This window comes from Strix uralensis, chromosome 8 (genome assembly GCF_047716275.1).
Source record: "Strix uralensis isolate ZFMK-TIS-50842 chromosome 8, bStrUra1, whole genome shotgun sequence".
Lineage (NCBI taxonomy): Eukaryota > Metazoa > Chordata > Aves > Strigiformes > Strigidae > Strix > Strix uralensis.
The window spans coordinates 7353034-7380844 of NC_133979.1; the positions used below are offsets into that span (position 1 = coordinate 7353034).

General features: G+C 36.5%; 1 protein-coding gene across 5 annotated transcripts in view; it reads right to left on the bottom strand.

Annotated features, from left to right (window-relative positions):
• Window positions 1-27811, bottom strand: part of ZFYVE9 (zinc finger FYVE-type containing 9) — a 62512-nt gene that overhangs the window by 22134 nt on the left and 12567 nt on the right. For 3 of the 5 annotated variants that reach the window (XM_074876047.1, XM_074876048.1, XM_074876045.1), the window contains exons 2-10: window positions 23773-23877; window positions 17675-17779; window positions 14821-16898; window positions 9848-9947; window positions 5721-5897; window positions 5219-5388; window positions 4329-4452; window positions 2448-2570; window positions 1079-1234 (exon numbers count right to left, since the gene is read on the bottom strand). In XM_074876047.1, coding sequence (XP_074732148.1) covers window positions 1079-1234; window positions 2448-2570; window positions 4329-4452; window positions 5219-5388; window positions 5721-5897; window positions 9848-9947; window positions 14821-16898; window positions 17675-17744 — 2998 coding nt within the window. In that variant the 5' untranslated portion in view covers window positions 17745-17779; window positions 23773-23877. Of the gene's footprint in view, window positions 1-1078; window positions 1235-2447; window positions 2571-4328; window positions 4453-5218; window positions 5389-5720; window positions 5898-9847; window positions 9948-14820; window positions 16899-17674; window positions 17780-23772; window positions 23878-26152; window positions 26302-27811 lie in introns of all 5 variants that reach the window. The other 2 variants (XM_074876046.1, XM_074876049.1) reach the window with 2 other exon arrangements.

Below are 27811 nucleotides of genomic sequence, written 5' to 3' on the forward strand. Positions count from 1 at the left end.
CTGACCTTTGTTGCATCAAGACATTTTAGGAAACAAAGATCTTTTTCATGATTTTATTGAAGTGTAGCATTCAGTCACTCCAAAGGCATTGCAAATATACGCAGAAGCCCTCATAAATCTGTTTTCAATATATAAGCTTAATGTGATCCAATTTCAGGTCTGGAAAACTAGCTTTATTTTCTAATCAGTGGAACCAAATACTTTCATTTTTCCTTATGCAATAATTTTTGAATTCTAAGGTCCAACAATAGCTAGAAGTGGAAGCCCATTTACGTAGCAAATGTAAAATGTGTAAAGGTTTACATAATACAACCTTGCAATTGAGATACTAAAATTAAAAATTCAGGGATAATTTCTGCAATGCCCTACAATTCATTCCAGGCACACATATACATATATATTTGTATTACTTTATAATATAAATAGTATCTCCATAATGTGGCAATAGACACACACACTGTGGGAATCAAATTTCTGAACGACCTAGTTGGGGGGTATTTAACATACTATCCATAAGGATTCTCAAAATTTTCTTTCTGTATCTTTAAAAAAGCTGCCCTGAAAAAATAATTATTAGAAGCAACATCATTAGCGTACCCATGAGCTCTGCTGAATATCCTACTACACTTACTGCTAGATGAAGTACAGTGCTAATTTCAGCTATGTTAGCCGTATTCAAATTCCTACCCCAACACCTGCAGAAGCAGTGAGAGCAGACATTCAGCAATGGCTGCTCAACACAAAGTTGTCACAGGCAGAGTCCTCCTGCTCTGCTGCTGTAATAGTCTATGCATGGCCTTTATACCCCAAACTTCTTTGTTCTGGTGGCACCAGAGGAAGGCTGGAAGATCTTTGGAGCAGCTCCCCAGGTTACCAGCACCTCATAAATACTTTTACTTGATAAGATGAATATAACACTGGATACTAATAACCAATAACAACTCAGCCCCCTATTAGCTTTCATACTTATTCTCTTCTTATATTCTTTTATAAAAAAATAGCCATTTGTTAAATGACAAAAATGTATTTGACTCAGTACGATCATCTATTCAAACCATTTTCAATAGAGCATTCCTACCTGCTAAGGCATCCCGGTAAAGTTGCACAAAATGGTTAAAGATATCCTTAGGCAAACATTTCTCATCAGGCAAACACTGCAAGAGAATGACTATCTCTGACTGCCCCACTGCATGCATGCCTTTCGTAGTGAAACACCAGCACTTCCTGTTCACATCTGCAGAGAGGAAAACATGTATCAGAATTTCATAAAATAGGCCTAAATTTCACTACAGGAAGACAGCTCTTTCAAGAATCAGTTTTACAGCTTGTTTCTTTGCAGTATCTGTCACACAGACAAATTATGTTCTAAATATGTTACTTTGCAAGCAAGCACATCCACAACAAAAGCAGCTCAGTAATTCCCAGTTTACAGCTAAGAAAAAGCCAGAGCATTACAGCTCCCAGTGAGATCTTGGGATTAACACCACAGAGCAGACTTTTAGCAGTTTCTGTATCCAAATTAAAGGACAGGATTTACATGGGAATGAAGGAACCTGGGAAAAGACCAAGCTGTTGGCTGTGTATATCACGATCCTGACAGCTAAAGTGGTATCACTCTCAAGATGGACAGCTGGATGTCACGTGTTTTCATGAGACATCACTGTGTTGTTCTGCTTCACATGAATGTTAGTGATGACACATCTCTAAACTTCACAGTTCATCTGCTGAGAATATTAAGTTATTGAAATAAAATCTTTCATCTAATATGTATATATATGTGCATACTAATGACATTTTATACACATGTAAAAAATTGTACTGCTATCTAACCAGATGCCAAAAGGTTTATAAACATCATCTTAATTTATTGTATGAACTTTTCACAGAACCAAAACATTTTACTGCAAAACTGTCCTTCTCAATTTCTCAAATGTTTTCTTATCCAGCAGAGATCAGCTAAGGCACTAACATGAGAAGCCACCTGTGTGCCTCCCCGTTCATTCCTCCCTCCCTCAGCACATGTACATGCACAGTAGAGAAAGGATAGAAGAGGTGCACAGGAGAACGGAATGCGTGTACTACTATGGGATCCTATCTGCTCCTTCCAGAATGGGATGATAGCAAAATGAGTTAAGCAACCAAAGGAAGAAGGAGTGATAAAATACCTCGCTCTACCAAGCTGGACAGGAGACACTGATCTCCACACCTGAGACTGGAGGCTCTATCAGTCTAGTTTATATTTTCTACACAAAATTATTTGTATTGATGTCTAAATCATTGAAAAAGAGCCTTTTGTAATTTAACTTAATATGGCCAAGTACAAAGTTTTCAATCCATCACATTTTCAGAGACCATCCTACCAAATAAAAAAATGCTGCTGTTCCTACTAAGAATATATATAACATTTCCCCTCTCATACCCAAGCCTTATTTAAAATAAAAACTTACAATTTACTATTTTTACCATGGACAGCAAATTAGCATTTAAAACAAATACTAGAGGGTCAGGGCCACCATCCTCCAGCTGCTGCATGACAGAGATCTGAGAAGGTCTCTCTTCTACAGCATAGTCTATGAAAGAAACAAGTAAACACACAGTGAAGTTCTTCTTAACTTACTGATACAATACTCTACATGATAATCAGATAACCCCAATTGTGATGCTTTTTGCTTTTTTAACCTTTTAAAAAAACCCCTTATTTAAGTATTGCCAGTTTGATTGATTGCTTCCTAGGCTGTTTTCAAACTTTAATAGCATTTATGTGCATAACCCCAGTACATCCTTTAGAAACATGCAGCTTGTTTCATAAATCAACTTTTTTTTTGGTATCAACTGGAGGAGAAAACGGAAATCAAATTGAGAAATGTGTCATGGTGTCAGCTGAAATCCCAAATGACAAAGAGGTTAACAATTGTTATTTATATCACGTAAAGCACAACAGCATTAGTCCTGGACTAAACACCGACACATGGTCTATCCCTATGTCACATAACTTAGATTTTCTGTGCATTAGCTACTGGGAAGATAACAAAGAGGGGAACACTATATAAAACATGTTTTATAAATCATAGAAGGTCTAAATCCAGTGTAAAATGGATCCCAACATGAAACTTCAAAGATGTCTGTAGTGTCCCTTTATGATTAGACCCAGATGACTAGCAAATTAAAATTGTTCATTCATGTGATTACAATCTATTCTGCATTTAAGCTTTAACAAAAAACAGTTACACTGATGAAAACATATTTTGAAAGAAATGTATTACCTTTACAGCTAAATATATTACCTTTCCAATAATACTAAAAACGTATTACCTTTCCAGCTTACCAAAGAAAGGTAATTTTGCTTTCTGATGTGAAAAATTTTTTTTGGAATCTTTTTAAATAGAATTAGAATATCAGAAGTAAAATGCTGCAAAGAAAAACCAGTATGTGACAGTATAAGAAACAATATCAACTTAGTATACAAAATATGATTTATGTGAGATTATCTATAGAAAAGCTAAAAAGTATACTGAGGTTTCATTCCTCTTTTGTGGAGGAGACTGAATGATCAGGCACCCATATGAACAGCTAACACAGGATGGAACAGATTTGTTTTGAAACTAAATGCTGCTCACATTTTGGTTTTGACAGTATCCTGCAATAAAAGGTTACTTCCAGCTTAACATCAGAAATGCACTGTATCAGCAAAATATTTAAGAGGAATAAAAAAAACAAAGATGAAAAGTTAATCCCAGGAATGTATTAAAGGATGTCATGAATCAGACTGTGGAAAGCAACTGTCAGATAAACAAATGTATACATTTTTTTAATCTTTTAAAAATTAGTTTTTAATTTTCGGAATCCTCCTCCATTTGGATACTCTAGAAGAGGACATCACAATTACTAAAAGCTTCACTGTGGGCCAAGATGTGCAATAGTGCTGTTGAATGCAGTGCTCGGGGATTCCTCAGACAGAGCGGATGTTCTGAGAGAATTTCAGAGAAGGGAATCATGAATATTCATAAGGCTAATTAAAATGTATCTCTGTGTGAAACATTCCCCACAGTCCGATTAGTGAAGAAATTAGCACATATTTTCTGAAGTTAATTTTCTTTTTGCTTTGTGTTTTACTTCTTACATTTCATTGCAAGACGGGGTTCTTCCTGGATGCTAATAAGGATCAATGGTACAAATGAGTGTCACAACATTTAGCCATGAGTACTTACTGTGAATTTCTTCAAATGTTCAGCATATTGCCAGCATCTTATTTTTAAAATAAACACAGTAACTATTAGACTAATTGCAACTGGTAAGAGTAAAAGCTAGCTGCCAAATTATACCCTCACCTCCTTTTACTCCAGTGGAGATGAGAATTGGAGGAAGACCATCTTCAGGAATTAGATTCATTGCACTGCCAACAGGACTGCCAACCTGAGTTATATTTCCCGAGAATACAGAAGCATTATCAGTCTACAAGAAGCAAACAATAAGAAAGGACAACATTAAAAAGTAATAATGATAAAAATGTAAGAGCTGGCTGACTAGATTACTAGATGTAGGTGAAGGAGTCTGTATCTGCTAGAGAAGCAGGAGTACCAAGTATTTTGTCTCTTTAACAATAGATGATCATGTGATGACTCCTGTATGTGAACTATTACTAAAGAGCCTGCTTAGACAGAGATTTCATCTCCTTTCTCTAGCACCACACATATCCATTCCTTTACAAAATCTAAATGTAGCTATGCCCAGCTGAACTTCTTGCAAAGTCTCAGCTCCACTCACACAGGGTATGGTGGACTTAACATTGTTAAATTATATCTGCACTTTCCTGCATACATCATTTTATGAGAAGCGTCAAAGTATTTTTCTGCTTTGTGCTGTGACAATCTTATTGTTTCAAACTCTTCACTGACCATGACTCAGCTTTTTTAAAACATGCATTACACAAATATCCGTCATACACAGGCTGTACAGTTGGAAACCACCTAGCACACAGACTTCAAACATTGCTTAGTGCTCTGCCCCATAACAGTTCATTTCAGTTAAAAATACATGGTTGTTTCAGCACTCTGCAAACATTAAAATAATTGAGGACACTTGCTATACAACATACTAAGACAAGCCTCAACTGATTTCCTAGATCAGTCTAATGAAAATCACCATGGAAGCTAATACACTATTCATGACCAAAGCAAGCACGGTATTTTGAGCAGTGAATAACATAACACTTCCTTACTTCTGCTGATAAAGTGTTGTTGGTCACAGGCTTTGATGGATCATGCGACACTGCTAAGGTTCCTGTGGAAGTTGTCCCAGCCACTGTCAATTTTGCTGCATCAGCAACCTCTCCATTGGGTAATATCCCATCAGCAAACCAAACACGCCTTTGTTCTCTAGGTTGAGCCACTAGAGAGAACATAAAAAAATAAGATTTAAGATCTCACAGCAACATTGACTGGAAAATTTGAGCACAGAAGAGTAAAATGGAAACAATTAATAAACAGAGAATTGTGGACTGGAAGGGACTTAAGACATCATCTAGTGCATTCCCTATGGCAGCATCAGGTATAAACACATCTGCTGAAAATAGCTTACTTGTCCTTAAAAACCTGATGTTCCTACTGAGGGCAGGAATATCACAACTGGCATTAGCTAGAGTATTTGGAATGGATGAAGTGCAGATATTCTTTCCGAATTCTCACTGCAGGTAAATTGAAAGAAAAAGGAAGTACTCTTACCTTCTGCTCCAGGATGCTTTAAAACTCCCACAGGTACCATGACAGTGGGAGGCGGAGAGCTCAGGGCGCCAGAGGCCTGAGCCTGCTGCAAAGGAGGGATAGTAGAACAGTATTCAGCGGGATTGTTAGGGTTAGGACTCTGGCTTGAGGCACTCATCATGTTCTCCCAGGCTTGAGCTAAAGCAAACAAAGAACAAGAAACATGAACACAGAAGAAGGTATCTAACAGTCCAAAACACTCTGTTAAGTTCTCAGCTGCTGTAGGTATGGACCCTGCCACCTTCCAAAGACCATCGCTCTTCCTTTAGTTACAAAATAAGTATTGACACATCCTCATTGCAGACAGTTTGGCATACAAAACACAGGACAGGCCCTGCTGTTCGGATACTTAAATGAAAACATGTTAAAACTAGCCCAATCTCTCTTTCTCTCAATATAGGGTTATTTCCACCTTCTCCTGCATGATTCAGAACTGGGTTTTAAAATACATTTGAAACAGTATAAGCAGTAACAGGGTAGAGTTGTGTCAGATTCTATGCCCACTTACATGTGTTAATATGTAACACATATATTAACACATTAACAAATACAGGAGACTGTAATTAAGCAAGAAAATCCATAGCAGGAGAAGAAACAACACTGGCCCTGTGCAATAAATATATCAGTTCATATAGAAATATTTTCTGAAAATTATAAAAATTCACTTGACCTGAATGACACTTAGTTCCTCATGCTTCATTTTCCTTCCTCTTCAAAGATTTAACTGAAAACACTCAATTCTTACATATACGTATATTTATCACACTGTATGGACAGATGGACGTTCCTATTACAAATGTTTTATAACCTACAGGACACTTAAGCGGATTTATCTTTTGTATATGAGAAAAAGCACCTTGCATTTCTTTATATCCAGGGCAGATCAGTACAGATCAACAATCTGTATTCTTAACTATAAAAAAATCCTTTATGCTATTAATTATGAAGGCATGACTTCAGCCTTAATTCAACTCCCCAAACAATAATACATCAAACTTTTGTCAACAACACCCATCACAGGGAAATCTCTCCTCTAGTGAGTAAAACAGACCGTATCTCCACAGTACTTTTTTTCATCTGTAGGAAGGCTTGTAACTATGCAAGGTACCAGAAAATTCGTATGTGTGCTTGCATCTTCAACCACATTAGTATATTACAAATAAATGCATTCCTCTAGTCAGGCATAAATACCATGTCACCTAAGCTCTCAGAGCAGCTATAATGCCTCAATAAATCATGTACATCTTTGGGTTCCTTTGGCTATGACTTGTCAGAAAACCAAGGTGAAAATAACAAGACAAAAAACCACCCAAACAGAACACAATAGAACATAAACCCCTCCTGCTTCCTCTCATCAAGGTGCAAAACCAATAGCGTGAAAAGCCTGCCAATGGAAAAGGTATTGACATTTCCATTTGAGAAGATTAAGCATTTTTTTAACAGCAATTCTGTATTCATTTAGAGTATAGGTCCTGAAAGAAGAAAGTGTTAAAAATGCACAAAGAAAAGTTACATTTCTAGGATCCCTTTATTAGAAAAGTAATTTCGTCATGGGAAAAGAACATTTTTCAAGTCTTCTCTAAATCAAGCAAAGTGCCAACTCAGCATATCTACCAATTGAAAATACAGTAAAAATAGCGTTGGAAACTTATTAAACACATAGCCTGGACATGGCAAAGTGCCAGAAAACATACAGCCCTCTCCCCACACCCCAGTGAAACACAAACCAGATACTGAGCAACCAAATGAAGTAACCACTTTTAAAGCGCAATTCCTACCCCTGTTCCAAGACTATGCAAAGATTAATGCTTAACCTGCTGCACTGAGTGGAAAAAACCCCCAAACCTGTACTGAGAAAGAAACTGCAAGGATCAGGAGAGATCAGATATGATCAGGCTACAGGTTAACTAACCACTAACCAGAAGCATCATCACAAAGCACTGCAGCAGGGATAGGAACAGAGAGGTAGCCCAGGACAAGTACACCTAAGTACACATAAGGCAGCACTGTCCCGATAATAAACCAAGCAGTGGTGTCACTGTTCACTGCCATTAATGTGTATCCATCCTGGCAACAGGACAGAAAGGCTTTTAAAAGGAAATCATTATAATATGATCAATTTTATTATGCCTTTTTACAAGAACACTTCTAGTTTCAACTGAAATATTTTCAGATTCTTCCCTTCCCCCCTGATGAAAACAAATCCTACTCACCACCAAAAGGAGCCAGCTGTCTTTTGCCAGGTGTATGTGTATTTCCTTGTTCTTGTACACCTTGAAATGTGTTAATTTCTCCATCTCAGAATTTAAAGTTTTAGCACCCCTTCAACGTCATCATCGGGACTCGGTTTTAATTTCTAGATATTACAACCTACAATTTCCTGTCACCTTACACATTTGGCCTACAGTAAAGAATTATTAATAATTAAAACCTACCACTGCACACTGATTAATCTTTAATCTTTTTGAAACAGAAGAAAATTATTTCTGTTTAATAACAGAGACTGGCTACTAATTTTGGATGCTCATCTCAAGACTAAGCACTCAGTTACTTCCAACGAACCTGCATAATACTTAACTTCTCTGGAGAAAAAAATAAAGCTATGAGCTTCTAAGTTTAGTTAGATGCTCAACAAATTAACAGAGCTTTCTGGAAACAGTAGCCCAAATAATCTACTATACAGTAAAGATACCATCAAAATTACCTTGCTTGAATGCTGACATAAAACAGAATTTTCCTAACTAATTCTTGGTTAAAACTACAGCAACAATCTTTTATCAAGGTCTCCAAAGTTTAACTAAACATTTGCAGCAATGGAGATTCCATGCTAACTGTTCAATAATTATCAGAATACTTAGTTATTCTAATGATTAAAAGTTTGCATTTAAAACCTGAATTTGTCTGACTTCTCTTTCTACCTACTACATGTTAGAGTGCACCTGTCAGACCATCCTCTACAATTGAAGTAACTTCTGTCATCAAGTTTCTGTTATCCAGATATATATTTATACCCCAAGATCAAGTCACCTATTCACCTTTCCATTAATAAACCAGACAGAGCGCCTAGAATTTCTCATGATGAGACAGGCTTTCTTATGATTTAAGCACTCACATGGATTCTCTCTCAACCTAATCCAATGTTTCTACCTTCTCAATTCAAGACATAAAAACTGAACGTTGAGTCTTACAGCACCAGCTGTCTCAGTGTCATGGACTTAAAGTCAACTGGACAGCACAATCACCCAAAGGCAACTGTCAGCGCAGGAAGTTCTTGAAATTTTCAGAGGCCTCAAGATACAGCAGGAGGAATACTCTGTGTTTGCCCATATTTATACCACATATCGAAAGTGTTAATACTACAAAGGACAAAATACAGAATAGATTCCATGGCCCTTTGGTCAAAACCAAACAGAGTCTTTCCTTACACCAAGCAGAGGTAATGCAACTTCTTGTTTGCTCTACTTGTTAACTTCATAACTACTTATGACCTCTTCTCACATGTCCCATGTTCACATCAGGCTTTCAGCCACAGCACCATCCTGGGTTTGACAGACTCTCCAGTGATGTGCCCCAAGCAATAAGACAAACTCAGCTGTCCACAGTTTTGGAGATAAGGAGGAAGAAGAGTTGGATTAATTGTGGGATAAATACCACTTTCCCAATTTCCTACAGTGCATAATCGAGAAGAGGCACAGCTGCATTATTCTTCTCTTTGGCATCCCATACAAAAGTGTAACAGGTTATCTATTCAGGCACCAAAGGACAGAGAGTAGGCTCCTGAATTAAAAACAAAAAAAACAAAAACACCACCAAAAATCACAGTTCCTACAATCCTAGTATAGTACTCACAAATGAAAGCTTTCAAACTTATTGCAACCTTACCAGTTTCCACCCTTTGTTAATCATATTTATTTTAGGAATTCCCACTCTCCACAGGGATTCCACACTGACCTTTCAAGGGCCCTTGCTGTTTTAGAATACTTACCCATACAAATAAAGTATTCTGATTTTTATATTTTAAAATAGCGTTGCTGCAGCTAAACACAAAGCCAGTGAAGCGCTGCATCTCAGATTCTTTTTCCACTTACCATTCATTAGTACTGAATGGCAGATTACACACACTCTAGCTTCCTTTCGATCCATATACAGCAACTTGCACTTCAGGCTACAGCATGCTGCGCAAAAAACCTGGAACCAAAGGGGAAATAACTTAAGTGCTGTTCAAAAACATGTGATGAGCTGATGAATTCAGACAAGAGAATATCTGTAAAGCTCTAGACATGCAAAATAAGGAGGTAAATTATCAGTATTTTCCCATTAAAGCCACAGTGACTACTACCTGCCCAGGGTGCCTTTCCTACTAATCCTGATGAATATGGAACACATAAATGCATGTTGTCCTGATACTGCACTGGGGTGTTTTAAAATATGTTTGGCATAAATGACAATGGGTTAATAAGTTCCTACCATTTTACAATCCCTCATAGAATTAACAATTTGGGACTTAATTTCAGTCTTAGAAAAAGCATGAGTACTCTCTAGAATCAACTATGTTTAAATGCACAAGTTTTCTCTAGATAAGAGATTGCTATGGCACGGATTAATTCAAATGGGTCATTTTTTATTTGCAGTAGGGCAATTCATCTATATTAGCATCTCTAGCTATTTAATCTCTTCATATATAACCACCTATTCCTCAGTTGAGACTTAGGTGAACAGTGAAGTATCAAAATGTTTTAAGTGTTCAACATATAAAACACGACATTTAAAAAAGCTGAATGACATTGGTACGGCAAGGAAATCTTGTTCCATTTATATGCATATAAAAAAAAAAAAAAAGAAAGTTCATATTTACATGATTACAAACACTACAGCATCACAACACTGGAGAGAAATCAGGAACTGCATTTTTTGCATACTGGCTGCTAAGGGGGACCCGGTGCAAAATTCCCGGGAGGACAACCTGCTGCGGAGATGCAGTTGCACTGCTAACGCTTCTCACCTGAACCAGCTCTAACAATTCCCCAGTCCTGGGCAGGAAACAGTCTTGAGGCTTCCTCCAGACAAGCAAAACCATAAAACATGAGCATGGCTTGTGCACCAAAACAAACACTTGCATGCAGATATGATCCTACAATAGCAATTGCAATCTCAAAATCCTGCAGAACAGACAAGGGTGCCCTAATGATTTCTTATTTGTTTTAAATAATAATATTTTATTTATTTAAAAAAACCAGTATTTCCTCAGGGTTACTGTTCAGGTGACATGAAGATACTGATGAACATCCATTTCATACAGAAAGGTAACGTCACAAAATACGTAACAAAATACATAGGATTCTCATATATACGTAAGCCTAACTAAACTTCAACCAAGTTAAAGATCACACCAAATTAAAACCACTTTGCAGCCTGTTACCTTTGCAGTCTTTTAGTAGTAAATGTTTAAAACAAGCACATATAAAATAAGCTCTGAGTTCACCATGAGAGCTGAAAATCAAATGTGAAGAAGGAAGAGCTCACCCTTTCTCATTTCAACCAGTTTTAATGTTTCCTATCTATGTCAATTTAAATATTTCAGAAACAAAATATAAGTGTGTATACACTGGCATTGTCATGCAAAAATAAAACCAACCCTTTTGCATATGAGAAAACCTTTTAAAAAAAAAAAAAAGGCAAATGTACTTTAAAAGTCTGATTTCTGCATTTACACCTTAACCCAATTTGCAAGCATTCTAGGGAATATTAATAATAACATCACAGCGCATTTTAGAGACTTTGACATCATTTTGGTTCTCTAGGAGAAACTTCTAGTCAAAAGTTCAGTATCGAACATGGAAAAATCAATGTCTTCAACCATAAATGAAGGACCAACACAAATTAATATCTAATTTAGGACCCTTTATCAAAACAACACGTACATTCCACAAAGCTCCCAAGTGCAATGATCTAGATATTAAAAGATAAAATAGAAGCAATGACAGAACTTCTACACCTCCTCTCTTAGGCTACATCAGCCTTCTAACAGTAGTAATGCAGAGGAAGAACACAATCTAGCACAGCTGACAATTCAGTCTTGTTATTAACAACCACCAAGTCATTATCTCAGTACATCATGCCACAAAAAAGTAACAGAGCAGTGTCAAAGCAAGTTTTCATGTTATTAGGGTTTTCAGGTATTATGTTATTAGGGTTTTCAGGTTCACTGGGAGTTGTTAAAGCATTAGTTGCTAGGGGGTTTGGTGATTTTTTTTATATTTTAGTGGAAAAATATAGCTTTGGTTGTCAGTAAAAAGATGACATACAAATTTTCTGGTTTTCCTATCAAGGATGATTGTTTCATCTGACAACAGAAAATGCATAAAGTAAAATTTATGAATGTGTTCATACACATTCTTCAGGCTCTTAATTTTAATTCAAAATTTACTGTAAGTGTATTACTTTCTACCACTCCCCTGAGGTTCATATCTTCCATTAATTTTGCAATTATTATCCTGAAATTAAAACCTGAGACAGACGTCCCAGGTGCCACTCAACTGAAACAGACACATTTATCCCTACTACAGTGATTTGTCATGATCCTAATAAAGCTTAAAAAGAAACTGTTGTGCTAAAGCTTGTGTTCAAAAATACTGAGTCCCATGACTTCCCCTGAAACAATTAACTGCAAGAGCTGAAGACACTATCTCCCCAATTCTTTAAATGAGATTCATACATTTAATAGAAACAGTGGAAGCATCACTGTGATTCAGTAGTTACCTACACCACAGGCACATGGTCAGCAGGACTTGCTTTGGGGATGGTTATCTTAACCAGAAAGCAAGAGCACACAGCTGAGAACAGCTCTCTCAAGCCACTACAGAGCTTGCCCGTCAAAGCCTTTGCTCTCCTTCCTCCCGGAATCATACAGGAATTAAGTGTTGTAAAGCAATTTGCAGTAAGTGCTAAGTATTATTTGACCTATACTGATTCTTAGCTTTTATTAATGAGTGCTTTTTTCTAAAGAAAATAACATAAGAAGGCATGAAATAGCAGCATCTTCTGCCACATCTTCTGGCTGCACATGTGCAAATTTGGCCCAGACAACATTAGCTAACAAAAGCTTCTAGAAACAAGCCATTCTGAGGATTATTCTAACACTCTGAGAATATTAAATACTAGTATGTGATGTATTCTTCACATCTAAGAAATAAGTTTGTCTACAGAGCAGAGGGACCTTTTATTTTAGCCATTTCGCACATATCATCCGAAACAATGCTGGTTGTTCTTCTCAAGGCTTGTCTTCAGTAGTTTAAACAAAAAAAGGAAAAAAAAAAAAACACATACATTTTTGGCCTTGCTCTATCTGTGCATGTTTTATCCATTTTGTTTACAGATATTTTCATTTTCTGCTTCTCATTTGTGCAATTCAGGGCTTCAGTCATTACAGGGAAGTAATTAAATCCAAGCAATGAACTTGTTTAAAACACAAACAGAAAACATTACTGTAAGAGAAAATTGTAGTCATATTTGTTAAACTCATAAAAAACAGAAGAATTACCTAAATAACTGACAGTATAAGTTAATATATCAAAGCTAAAATGAGAGGCTTCCTTTAACTTATATGCTTTACAGATTCTCCTTAAGTGCAATGAGAAAAAGATTGAGCCTTTTGATATTAACCAAAAGGTACACAAAAGGTAGGCATGTACCTCGTATGACACTTACTGATCACCTGTGGTTACTAGCTCCACAGCAGGACTTCCACTGCAACCAACCTGCAAGAGGATGTGCAGAAGCAAGCAACTGGAAATCCTGGACCAGTACACAATGAACGTCTGCTTAGCTTTTAAAAGTGTCCTGGGAAAGATTTTTCAGCATGTCTCAAAATCAAATTTGAATAAAATCTACTTATCTGGTGTTTCAGTGAAGAGACTGAGTGCTGTGCATTTTGGTTACTAAAGGGACAAATGGGACACATATGTAGTCCATTACAGAGGAGCAAGCCTGGGTTTTCTGCTAGGCTGCTTCCAGAAACAGATGGCATAAGGGTTTGAGCTTTCCAGAAATATTTGTTTCTATTAGGTCCTTCGTTCAGGTCATTCTGCTTCCCTGCACTCTTCTGGCAGCAAAAGATACCGCCCATAGCAGCCAAGAGGTCTTTCAATCAACTTGGAAACCTTTGGATAGGGCCTAAATGAACCAGTTACTTTTTCCTCTATTTTTCAGTGTGTTTTAGTATTTCTTTTCATCTTAAAAATATTCATCAGTATCTACTTGACAACAGTGTTAGTTTAGTGCCTTTGAATAATCATATTTTCTTCTTAAGTTCCTACTTCCCATGTGCCACTGACTTGTATTTCAGTAACAAGATATTCGAAAATACTTTACAAGCTAATCATTTACCATAAACTTGCCATGTAAGAATTTATGTGGACCTAGATGGCACATATATAAAACTCCAAAAAAAAGTTAACAATAAAATATTTCTTACACAATGCAAAATGATACAGAAATCACGTTTTAGTTGTCTTCATTACAAAATTTCTCACCATGTGTACATACATCAGGTTACAGATAATTTACTGTTTTTTCCCAGGAGAAAATCCATGTTCTTAAGAAGTTAGTAAAGAAGACTTAAAAGAACAGAGTTGATCAGCCATCTAAACGGGCAGGAATGCTAGCAATTCAACAGCAGACTTCCAATTCACATCAATATGCTTCAGTATCTTTAACGGGATTATTGATGCAGTAATTTCTACAAACTAGTTTCCTGCACTTAGCCATTTTATAGCAGTTCGACATGAATCCAATGGTGGTGTTTGTTGTAATCGACAAATACAGTGCTCACACAGGCTAATAATTCTTTCGGTTATAAATAACAATTAGTTACTCTCTATTAGAACCCTAAATAGGTTAGAGCTTAGAAACTCCTTTTGTTCCTTCACAGATCAAACACGGCTTTTTAGGAAGAGACGTCACAGGTATCTATAGCCAGTGGCTTAGAAAGTCCTCTGATTTGATTTTGTGCTGTATCAGAAAAAAAGGGTGCTTTGAGCTTACTCACAATATGTGAACTTACCTTCCCGCAAGCTCTGCAATGATGCCTTCTTTTGGTGAATGTAAATCTGGCCTCGCATTTCATACAGTTTGGTGCTTGAGAATCTGGAACCCAAACTGGAGCCACCTCACCCAAAGTCGTAAAAGGCTTTCTGGCTGGAGCTCCAAACTGACCAGCTCTGAGATCGTTATCTGGACTATCTGGGGCTACTGCAAGGCACGGACTACTAGAGACTCCAGATTCATACTCTTCCAAATGTTCCCCATTAGTATCAGTAACAGAGGCATTTGAAGATGTTTCACCAGGAAATGCGTCTGCTGTATCCCCTAACTGTGTCTTACCAAAGACATTTTTGTTTTTACTACTACCTCCACAATTTGGGGGAACGAGATCATTTTGTAAGTGGTCCGATAATGGCTTCGGAATCTGCAGTTTAAGATTTGTAGGTTGTTTAGGTCTTGCACCACCAAAAGGAACACTGATAGATTGCAGATTAGTCACTGGTTTTGGTGAAGTTTGCCCTTGCATGGATGAAACCTGACTACAAAGATTATGTAAATAATTTTTCTTTATGTGGTCACCAGTGCTGTTTAAAATAAGACCGCTCCTTTCTGTGGTCTCATTTCCTCTCTGTTCATAAACATTAGTGTAACATTCTGACTTGCTCTCCTCTATCTCCTTTTCCTCTGTTACTGAGTCTTCCTTGGAGGGTAAAGTCTTTGGAACATGAGCAACAACTGGGTTCTGCATTCCATAGGAATCACAACCATTAGACAGCGAGCTTGCTGCTGATGTAGCCATCACATCAGAGAGACTGGACCCTTCAAGCTCATCTATTCCAGTCCCTTTTAAGTCTATGCCTGCCTCCATCACCCCATCTCCACCTTCTTTACTATTACTACATGCCTCATCAGGCTGTTTCATCTGCAAAAGTCTTTCATTCTCTCCCAGAGTTTGGTTATTATTCATCTCATTCAACTTTGTCAGTTCCCAATTAGTCATCTCCTGAGATTCAGGGTAACATTCTGCCATGCTGAGCAATTCCGTTGTGCCAAGATTTTTATCACATTCAATGACTTCGCTTTCAGTGGCACTAATGTCCTCAGGGGCAAAATGTTCTGCAACACGTTCCTTGTAATTGCCACTTCCAGCCACGTTCGGTTGACAAGTTTCAGTGAGCCCAGGTAGCCTAGACTGTAACTGTTGGGTTGTTTCCTGTTCTATGATTAAGCTTCCATTACTTGAACCAGAAGAGTTTTTAGCTTCTAGATCTGTTCTCTGAGAAATGGCTTTACTAGTAAAATTTTCAACTGATACACAGTTTTCTTGCATTTTATCGGTACCATCAACTGGTCTCTGTAAGCGAGTCACTGCATTAATCCCTGTAGTTGTAGCTTCTGAAAACAGTGAATCTTTACTCATATTAAAATCATCCTTTAATCGAGAGGAGGGGCATGCAACAGTCAGGCTTTCAGATGAAGCATTAATCAAATGACTTATAGAGTCATCTTCAGTGCGCAGCCTATTTACTTGCTTTTCTGTATCTGTATCTTTTTCCGTGGATCCATTTACAGTAACACTAAACTGATCACTCTGTCGGTTTTCATTATCCAGTGTAAAGCTAATAGTGTCCATTAGGGACTGACTGTTGTAATTTTTACAATCCAGCAAATCGCCACTTTGTAGTGTTCTTCTGTCACAGTTATGCATGACTGCCACCACTAGTACATTTTTCTCCTCTGGCAAGCAAGCTGTATTTCCACATTTCTTTTCTCCTGTTTCCACAGTGTTATACTGATCATCCTGATTACTATTTCTTTTAATTAATTGATCGTCAGCTGCTGCCTGATCATCAATCCACATGACTGGGGTCTCTGGGCTTATGCTAAAATCCTTTCCATTAGCACAGTGATCCCCTCCTCCTGTTGGTGTAGTCACTGAATGAGACAAGGAAAAAGACTTTAATCTCTGTTGACATTCATTAGGAGTTGGAGCTTCATTCACATTGGCCACGGTCGGGTTAAATGACAGACGACGAGAAGGCGGATCTAGAATCTGATTCCACTTTGCACCCAATAGTGTAGGTGAAACAGCAGCATCTGAAAAAGTGTTTAAATAAGAGAACTTACTGTCCTATTAAAGCTACAGGTTCTATTAACTCTGTTGCATTAGAATGCCCCAAATGTAAATGTAGAGATGTTCAAGTATGGGCACAACAGTACAACACATCTGCCATAACTAACATCCTTGATCAACCATTAGTAGTGTAATTGCATAATGTTTCTGGAACTCAAGAAGTTTAGAGCTACACCAATTAGTATCAGGTTGAATTTGCACAAGCAGCTTTAAACTATTGATTAATATACTTTAGACAGCTAGAAATCCCTAGAAAGATTTCCACTCCCATAAAATGTTCAACTTCCTTGACAGCACAGAAGTAGCAATTAGACTAAGCAAAAAATTTAATACTTCAAATATTATAACTTTCCATTATATGATTTATGTGACCTAATAAAACATTTCTATGCTTGAGTCTCCCAAAACTGCAAAAGAAGCTTAAAAAAATTTTGCCTGATTTGTTTAAAATAAATGATTAAAATATTGCCACTGAGATTAAGCTTCACAAAACCTTTCTTTAAAAAGTGTATGGAAGCTTTGCTATTAAAGGAGTGAGAAATTTTAGAAAAGTAAACAAGAAGCATGGAAACAGAAGAGAATACTACTAAAAAATACTGAAGACAGATTTTTCTTGCAAGTTCTGAGATTAATTTGCAACTCAAAACCAAAAAGGGAATCAAAGATCTCTCCCTCTTCAATGGTGCTCTCTGTAAAATACATCTAATGTACATCTACAATCTTGTTCAATATGACTCACCTTCGTTTTGCTCAAATTCATCTAAAACCTTATCGAGGTTATATGCCTCTGCTTGGAAATAGTTCTCCATTTGTCAGGGAAAGACCACCAGATTCTTGTCTGAACCTGCCAGAGAACAAATTACAATCAGATATTTAACCTTCAGTCAGCAGTGTTCCACTACATATTGCCATGATTTAAGGGGAAAAGAAGTCCTTTGTAAATCAAATTTTACATACTTTACATACATAAATAAAAAGCATTTTCCAAGAATAAAAATTATTTGTGTGCTTAAACTTGCTTAATTCAGATTAACAACCTCCCCAAACTGGCCTTGGATTTTATTACCTCCAGTCTCCCATATTAAAATGTCTAACCATCAGGATCACCATAATGGTGAGAGCAAAACTGCTCCAACACCAGTCAGAAAATAACAGTCTAGAGAACCAGGCGGCCAACCACAATCTGAAGATCCGGCTTTCAGTTCCATGCTACCACCGATTAGCTCATGTGGCTTTGAACAAGTAGTTTAAACTCACTATGCTTATGATTTTTTAGGTATACTAGGCTAGCAGTATTCTGTGTCACTCCTCATTTCCCAGAGATGCTTCAAAGATTCATACTTGTAAAAGTTGTTAAAGGACTTAATGGGTGTTACTTGAATTGTGCTAGCTCTTAAAATGCCTGCTTTAATAATCCTTGTTTCCCTGAAAGGCAGGCACTGGAAAGCTAGCAAAAGGCACAGAAGTAAATAGCCTCATCAAAAGAAAATACTCTCAGGCTAGACATGAAGATGACAAGGGAGCAATGAGAAAAAAAAAAAAAACAACAACCCTAAGTCATTACTTTCTACAACTTCGCATAATAAATAACATTTTCACCCTAACAGTAGGAATATGGTCTTCTTGCTACCAAAGGCTTGTAGCAACAAGACACCCTGATTCATTTTTCAAAAACATTCACTACCAGCAAAGACATTTTCACTGAGAAATGTGTGCCATAACCTATATACCATAAAGAGAGACCTCGATTTGATCTGTTCTCTGAACATCATCCAAAACAGCCTTATTCTCTTCAGAGTTGTCTTTCAATGTTGTGAATTAAGGAAATGGAGGAGGAGAGGGTGAGAACCTTGTTTTGCAGGAAGAAACAGTGTTAGACCTGACAGCTAGACTCCAGCTCAATTAAAAACCTGCTCTTTTACACTAGAGATACAACAGACACAAACATGTCAGAGAAGTTTCCAGTTTAAAACTATACTTGAACATCACCCCCATTGTATCTAGATTTGAGGAAAACATCAGCCAGTTTTATTTCAATTACTACAACATTAAATGCAGTTTTGTATTTATTGTGGGAAACAGCTACGATAAGGTTACTGGTACAAAAAGATCATGTATTAAAATATTACAAAATGCAGAGTTCAAGTTTTTAAGGTTGACCTCAAATTTGACTCATGCTGTTTTTAAAAGATGATCATGTTACAACATAAATACACTGCTGTTTAATATAATCGATAAATCATGTTTTAAAGATTTACACAAAAGCCAATTTTAAAGAAAATTCATGTAATGACAACTTAAAAGTTGCAATAAGCATCACCCAAGAAAAGACTATTTTGCAAAGAAATTCAGAGATAAACTAGACTTGTCACCTTACAAACTCCCAGCGTTGTCCTCTGTTCTGGAATTTTAAACAAACTCCTTTTGCAAGGAAAATAGATGATTGGCCATATCATTTACTAAACACAGATTATCACATATGCAATGGAGAAGCTGGCCACCTTGATCAAAGCTTGCATTTCAGAAGTCAACACTTTATATTCTCTACCAAAAGCCAGGTTCTGACCTCTAACTGTGACAGAGTGTACTCTTTGATCCCTTAGATACCTACTGCAAGGTCTTCCCGAGTTATCCAATCTGCCCACCAAGTCACTGTATCAAAAATTTTTCACACCATTTTTAACTGAAACAATTCATTTACTACACACATTTCAATTAAACCAACATAATTTTGAAAAGCAGATGCTTCTCCTTAGACATACAAATACTAAATTCACTCAAACTACATCCAAACTGTAAGAGTTTGGAGGTTCTCTGAAACCTTTCTCTTCACCTCACTTCAACTCCTTTAACAGAAAGCATATTTACCAGCTCAGTAAACATCAACTATTGAAAAGTTAATTAGAATCTGTCCCAATGAATATTTTGCTTGAATTTTTTTTTTCCATTCAGAGTTCTAAACATCAACCAACATTAACTCACTATAGTAAGACTATTTTGTACAAAATACCATATAATTTCACATCCAAATACATTTATAATGTATTTAATTTACATTATAATGATAATATTCCAGTCTAGCAAACAATTGATGAAGATGTGAATAATTATTGCTAGGCAAAGTCCTACTACTAAGGTCAATGATGCAAAGAGTGTTTGTCAATGAAGCACTGCAAGACTGAAAAGCATCATACAAAATTTTTGTGTTCAAGAGTTAAACTGTGATGATGTCTGAAGACACCACACTCAGATTTCCATGTGCTCTCATAGTGAAAAAGGGCACCCAGTCAAGGCATTCGCTAGGACATAAACACAAACTCTGCAATATGGGTGACCCCAAAGAAATAGACTACAAGCATTGATTTGTTTGTTTGCTTTGCTTATTTTAGAGAAGATAATGACTACTGACAAGCAAGTTGATGGGGAAGGAATGCTATGCTGTTTATATAGTTACTGAAAACATGTTTTTAAGTAACTCTTTGGACGACTGCATTTTAATTCTGTGTTAACTTTCAAATGTTTAGAAAAATTCAGACCTGACCATTCATGTAACTTCAACACCCAACTGAACTTCAGAACTAACTTAAATTTATGCACATTGTAGTAAGTAGAATATAAACCACATCTGCCCCTTAACACTTCCTAAATTTAGTCCTGTATTAGCTGGTTTTTGTCATGCAAATCAGGTATAAGATATGCTTAACCAAAGAGAGCAGTGTTAGAAGTTCATAATAAATATAATCAGTTTTACTAACTTTAGTCGGGGTTTGGCTTTTAAATTTTATATTAAGTGTTTATATAAGTCATCATGTAACATTAGAAGAATATGAATATTCAGACTTAGAAGACCACATGTTTAACAATAAAAAGGGCATATGAAGAAGACAACTTAAAATTTTGCTCCCACTCCCTTACAATCCCAGTGTGGTTAATACTTCATAGCATTTCTCTGAAATTATTATTTTATTAACATCTGTATTACCTAACATTAAATATCTAATAATTGTGAGTTTAAACTTGGTCCAATATGACAGAAGGATTTTTTCTATATTTTAAAAAATTCTAAGTAGAGAGAACTATGTGTAAACAAATACACATAATCATATGAATTCTGAAGCTCAAATACTGGTGCACAAACATGCAATGAGCCAAAATGCAGACTGATGCTCATAGTCCAAACCAAAGTGAGAAAAGACCTTTTATATCATATTATTATTCCACTTACTGATGTACCAGGATACATGGAGAATCTTTTCTTTTTAAACTCACAATCACTAAGCTGACAGCCACTCTAAATGAGATCTCATTGTCTATGCAAGTAGATTTTTCTCAGAAAAGGTCAGCTGCAAATCTTCAGGTCTAATATTAAAATAATTATTATTGTCTAAAAGAACACAACACCCCCCCTCAAGCTTTTCCAGAAGTTTCTGTCCAAGGGCAAAACACACTGTCAAACCCACAAAAGTCCTTACTGCCCTCTTCCTGACAGAAAAGAAGGAAGAGTACTCATGTTCCTACCGGATACCCGCAATGCTTCTTGACCAACACATTGTCAGCAACTTATGTTTTTGACAGTTTGAGATCTAATACTTCAACTCTACATAGCCAGCATCTCAAGATCAAAACAGAAAACACAAAATTCTCTAACACAGCATGCTATAATAATCAGGTAGCCGTTTTCCTTGTGGTTTAGAATTTTATTTTGAGTATTTTTATGAAATATCCAACATAAATAAAAAGAAACGTTCCTTTACAGGTCTTTGGAAACTTTGATTGTAACTCACAGGTACCACTATAAAAGTTTGGAACAGTTTTAGAATTATTCTAGCCCCAAACTTCCTCTTAGTATAAAGGTAGAAATGACACTTTTAAAGGATCCTTGATAGTTGTGAAACTCTTTAGTATTGCTCGACTCTTCAAAGCCATGGCATGGAGAGAAGCTGATGAGCTAACACACAACTTAAACTCTGGAAAAGTGAGAAAAAAAACCACGAGCAAATTGGGAAGAAATTTCAATGGTAATTTCAGCTGTATGCTGCCAAAAAGGAGACACTTCCTAAATTAGTATATATTGGGACGAACAATATGAAGAAGAGGATATTGTGCCAGTGCAAGGAAAAGGAAACACAAATCACCAATCTGGTGAAAAGCATAAGATGGTTTTTCAAAAATAGAGTCCTCCGTGCAAATATTTGGCAGAAAAGATGAATTATATGCAAAAAAAAAAAAATTAAATAGCAAATTGTTTTTTTAAATTCTGTATCCAAAAAAAAAGAATACCATGGCTATCATTTACTGGTGCACTAAGCCAAGAACCCAAGATCACTTGTTACCCATTGCAGAGTCATCTCCTGTCTTTCACGGCAAAAATCGAATGAAAACATGCAGCCTGTCAATTGGATGATTTTCAAGCTCCCGTTGGATCATAGATCATGCATAATTCAGAAACTCTGTCTTTTACTTAGCAACTTCATCATACAACAGCATGGATTTATCATCATCATCTCTAAAGCTTAAGAACTTAACGTTTCAAGTTTACATGCTCTACTCTCCTCTAATATCTAAATATAAAGGTGTGTGTACTAGAATGTCTGTCATATGTATCCAGAACTACTATCCCAGTCATCATAGCATTTAGACGTAAGACAAACTTTAATTGATTAGTGGGGAGGAAAGGAGACAGAAGTAAAGGAGAGAAAAGCCTTAAAATTAGATGGTATTCTGAACAGGCTTAACCTTGGAGACTGCCTCTCAAGACAGCGCAGATATCCCATGTCAGCTTCTTCCTGGGAAATGAACTGTACAAAGAGATAAGCTTTGTGTTATACCTGTAACATGGCAAGACTGGTATTTGTTTTGGTCTCTATGATAAGGAATTATGTAACCCATGATCTTCTGCACTGCACACCCTAAATTACCCTCAAGATTTTTTCACCACTGGAACTGACAGCCTTAAGTCTTTCAAATTTTCCTGACAGTGGATGACCAGCACACAATCACATTAAAACACTACAATAAAAAAATGCACCAGAAGGAAATAATACCAACATACAACTATTAGTCTCATAGAAAAGGCCTAAAAATCAGAGAGTATGTAAAGAACCAGACTCTCAGGGCTTTCTATCATGCTGTCCTGTGTAGACTACTCTTTCAATATGAAACTGTGAACATACACATTTCAGTAAACTCTTACGAAAAAAATACTCAAATAGTTTCTTATAGTCCTCATCAAAAATATATATGAAAGAGTCGTAAGATGAAAGTCACAAGGGACATGATCAAACCAAAACCAAACATTGCTTATTCATCCTGATAAAAATCCAACATCTAGAAAATGTCATTTTCCCATAGCATGACAACATGGAATTACATATCAACTGGACAAATTAATTTATTAGATCCTGTGCTCCCAAGGACTTCCTTCAACCCCAAGAAACAATGGTAAAGTCCACATACTGTTCCAGCTCCCTGTATTATTTGCCCCTGGGAGGAAGAAGTCAAGCACTTTTGCTGTAATGAACAGTTTGTTCAGAGTTCAGCAATAGCTGTATTTTTAACTGATGAGATCTGCCTACAGCACAGACTGAGAAAGACTCTGCCCAGTTCCCCCTCCCCCAAACAAAATAAGACACCTTTGATCTGAAACAAGGCAATTACTCTCAATAAAAACCAAAACAACAGAATGCTAAAAATACTGCATCATCTTCTATATAAGATATATGTCCATATATAGAGGTGCATGTATATAAATATATATACATAAGCATACATAAAAATACATGCATTTCAAGTACAACCCCTGAATCATCACATTCTAAAGCAGAACTTGCCTCTTACCTTTTTCTCTTATACATATGTTAAGAAACGAATGACCCTGTGCCTACTCATGATGACTGCAGCACAACCAGCCAGTTCTGCTGAATCAGTGTGTTCTACTTGATCCTAGAAAGAAAATATAAACATGTATTTTATGATTGGTAATTCTGCCACAAACCATGTTTTTTCAACACATGACTGCAGCTAGCACAGGCACATTTGGCAAATGCTGCAAGCCTTCAAAAGATTTGGAGTAGACTTGCAGTTTTAAATTCAGGCAACTATGCACTATGCCACTATAGGACTCCAATATTCTGGTGAAAAAAGATGCTAATAAAAACCACATTGCTACCTACCTACTATTATTCTTCATTTAACTGTAAACCCACACAGTGAGGCAGCAACTCCAACTGTCCTTGTATTTCCGATGACCTTGACTGTAACGCTTCATTTATAAAACTAGCCTCTGAAGTTAATTATATTACACTACAATAGGCCTTCCAAAAATAAAGAGCTAGTAGCTTTGATAGTCAACAAAAATTCACAGCCCTCTGAATTCTGTAAACTGTATTTATCAGCTTCCCACTCATTTTGTTACAGCTAAACAACTGGTTTTGTCTTCAAATTATTCCCCCTACAATCTTAGGCTCCCTCCATTTCCTAAATGCTTTTCTCAAAACCCACAACGGCATCAACCTTCAACAGCAGGGAGGACCCAAGCAAAAAAAAAAAAAAAAAAAAAAAAGAAACTGTCTTGTTCTCCTAACTACAGCATTTCTATAGGTCAGGTGCTCATTTTCACAGGCTGCATCCTAACAGTCAACATAGCTCAAAAATCCAACACAGTGGTAAGCAAAGAAAAGAAACTAGTTTATGACAAACAGTCCATCAAGAACAAGGAGTGAGATAAGTTAAATTCATGTTTTAAGGTTTGCTGGTGCTGGTATTTGACCTGTTAGGTAGTTGAAATATTTATTAGTGCTCTGATGAAGCAGCAGAATATGTTAGAAAAAAATCTTAAAACTCTCGCAAAATGAACAGAGCTAAAAATCCCCAGTTCTCCGCACATGAAAGCGATATTCAGTGTTATACTACAATTTTCTCAGGGTTGTTTATTATTCTTTTCAGAAATAAGCTACAGTAATAATTCCAGGAAACTAATGAACTGAACAGTAGCACCCTTAGTAGTACTGTTTCCAAACTCAGAATAATACCCCACAGCTTTGTATGCCAACAGAACTGTTCCTGTAGGCAAGTAAAATTTCTGATGCCATGTAAATTTCTACGTCTATAAGCTAAGATAAATTTTGGATATTTGGGAAACAGTAGAAATTATTATATCACAAAGTTCTTCAGACAGGCTTCATATGCATGCAAAAATGGATGTGAGGGGAATTTAATTCCACTGAGAGGCTTCAGAATGATAAGCTTTTTCAAAGAGATGTGAAGTACATGTGGCAGCGGAGCAAGGTTATGTGTACTACCACCATGTCCCCTCCTGGCCTGTAGGTGGAGAAAAATGATTCCGTTTTCATGATCCCTTTGAAAAGATGGATCAATTAATGACAATTCTTTGATTTATGACAAGGCCTGTCAACTGCATCATGAACATCAAACACGTTTCACATGAACCAGTTGGTCATACATTAACCACAAAGTTCAATCTTTACCTATCAGAAACAGATCAGACCTAGCAACCTACAGCTGAAACATGCTGTGCTGTTACCAGTGCTCTAAGCCAACAAGCCTTCTAGGCAAGTGATATTCAGGGCAACAGTACAGCTTTATTATTCATTGTTTTTATTCTGATACACTTTCCTTATTCCATTCTTTCCAGGTAGTAACTTTTCTGTCTGTAACCATTCAACAGAGAAGAACACAGATCCAATCAATCACTAGCAGTCTCCAAAGAAAGCTTTGAAGAGGTATTACCTGGAGGTCCTAGAGCTTTTTGTTTAGAATTAAACGTTTACTCTCGGCAGCCATTTCCCCTTACAAAGATCAATGCAAAAATCAAAGCATGCTTAAGATATGAATGTAATATATTTAAACAAAAAGCGATTAAAAAAAAGTAAATTATAAGGTTTCAACTTCCTAAAAAAGTAACAAGTTGACAACAGAGTCAAATTCTTTATCCAATAAGAAGTTAATGTAAGAGAACTATATTAAAATAAAAATCAAGGACAAAAAGAATAACTACAAAGCAGAGTCAAGAATATTCACAACCATGTATAACATAGCGATTATTAGGTTTTCACAAATCATACACACTGCTAAAAAAGGGTTCCATCACACCTGAGAAAAATATATGCATTCCCACCTAAAAATTATGTGCCTACTGAGACCTAAGATCATTACAAATGAACGAGGCCCAATGTCTCTGATGTTCCAGTTTGCTTACTTTGATGATTTTACAGTTTATCTCTTCTGCTGATGGTTGGCTGAACTCTTCTGTCTCCTGCCCTACAGTGGTATCACTCAGGTGTTGCTTTGGTTATACCCTACATGTATGATTTCCCTCAGGAGCTCCAAGAGGGCGACTGCCAATTACTGCAAAAGCAAAACAGAAATTGAAGATAAATTTGACAAGCAGAGACGTGCCCAGAATAAAAAGAGAATGAAGAATAGAAGAAGAGCTCTAAAAATATAAAATTAGAAATATCTTCCACAAAAAAGAATGTAAAAAATGTTTACAACATCAAATGGAAGTAATCTGAACTAGCACAAACTGGAATAGCTTATAATAAATGGAAAGAGACCGAAAAAGAAGCAATTTTGATACTATGTTAAAAAAATGCGGAAAAAGCTCAAAGCATGAAGAGATGCTAAAAAATGCTTCCATCTACTGGCAAGGATCCAACCCTTAACTACACTACAGATCCTCTATAATGTGCTACCAGTGAGAAGATGTCTTTGAGTAGGCAGGAATACATTTGCAGCCATTTTAAGGCACTTTATTATTGCTAGATTAGTTGAACGAGGCATTATCTTAAATCCAAACCTAGATTTCAACGCTGATATCTTAACTTCCTAGCTTGTCTACACTCTGGAACTATCAGATGGGAGATTCAGAGAGACTACAGACAAGGGATGTATTCAGGTCCCAACTTTGCAAGAATAAAAACTACAAGAAGAAATACTATAGCAGAGTGTTACATTAATAGGAAAACAGCGTACTTAAACAAGAGGGGAAATAGGTAGAACGTTTCAGGACACACATCAGTTATAAAATATGAATTATTTTATCTGATCAGTTCATGTGAAAGCTAAATCTTCACAAGTGGAAAAGGTGGGGGTTCTTCACTCAAGTGATTAAATGCTTTCAATAATGGTAATTTACCATGTGCCCAACAATTTTGTCACTTCATAATGGTTCCTGCTTGGCCTCTCTCAAATGAATCAGCAACTTTTAGTCAAGTTTCACATGAACATGTGTTTGTATTATTTTTTAAAATTTATTGTAAGTAGAAAGACTAAATACTACGCAGGAATGCTTCTCTCACAAAGGCAGTCATCCAGACCTGTCTCAGGATACACCGTCACAACAGCACCCGCAATCTATATGGAGAGTGCATGTCTGTACTAACTGAATGAAAGCAAGCTTCATTTTCCATTGCTGTTATCTTTTTCCTGAACACTACATTGACTGTCAAACAGCTATTTATTCCATACAAAGACAAACTATGGGGCTCTTTCTACCTAGTGTGTGCCAAATAAAAGAAAGGGCGGGTGTTATAAAATGTTTGTGACACAGCAGTAGCAATATCTGTGTCACACACACAAAAATGCCTGCAATGGCAAGGACTTCAGATTAGGCCCCAAATTAAACACTTCAGCATGAATTTTCTGTTAGTAAATTAAACTAGCAGCTGTGCAATGCAACCAGGAAAAAAAAATTGGTTTTAAAATTCTGATTTATTAATGGAGACTCAGCAAACAACAACAGAATTTTTCAAAAACACCTGTCTAAGAAACAGTCCAGGATTAGAAAATCCCATTAAAACTCACCATAAATCCATTTAATAAGAAATATTAAAAACAGCAGCAAGAGATGAAATGT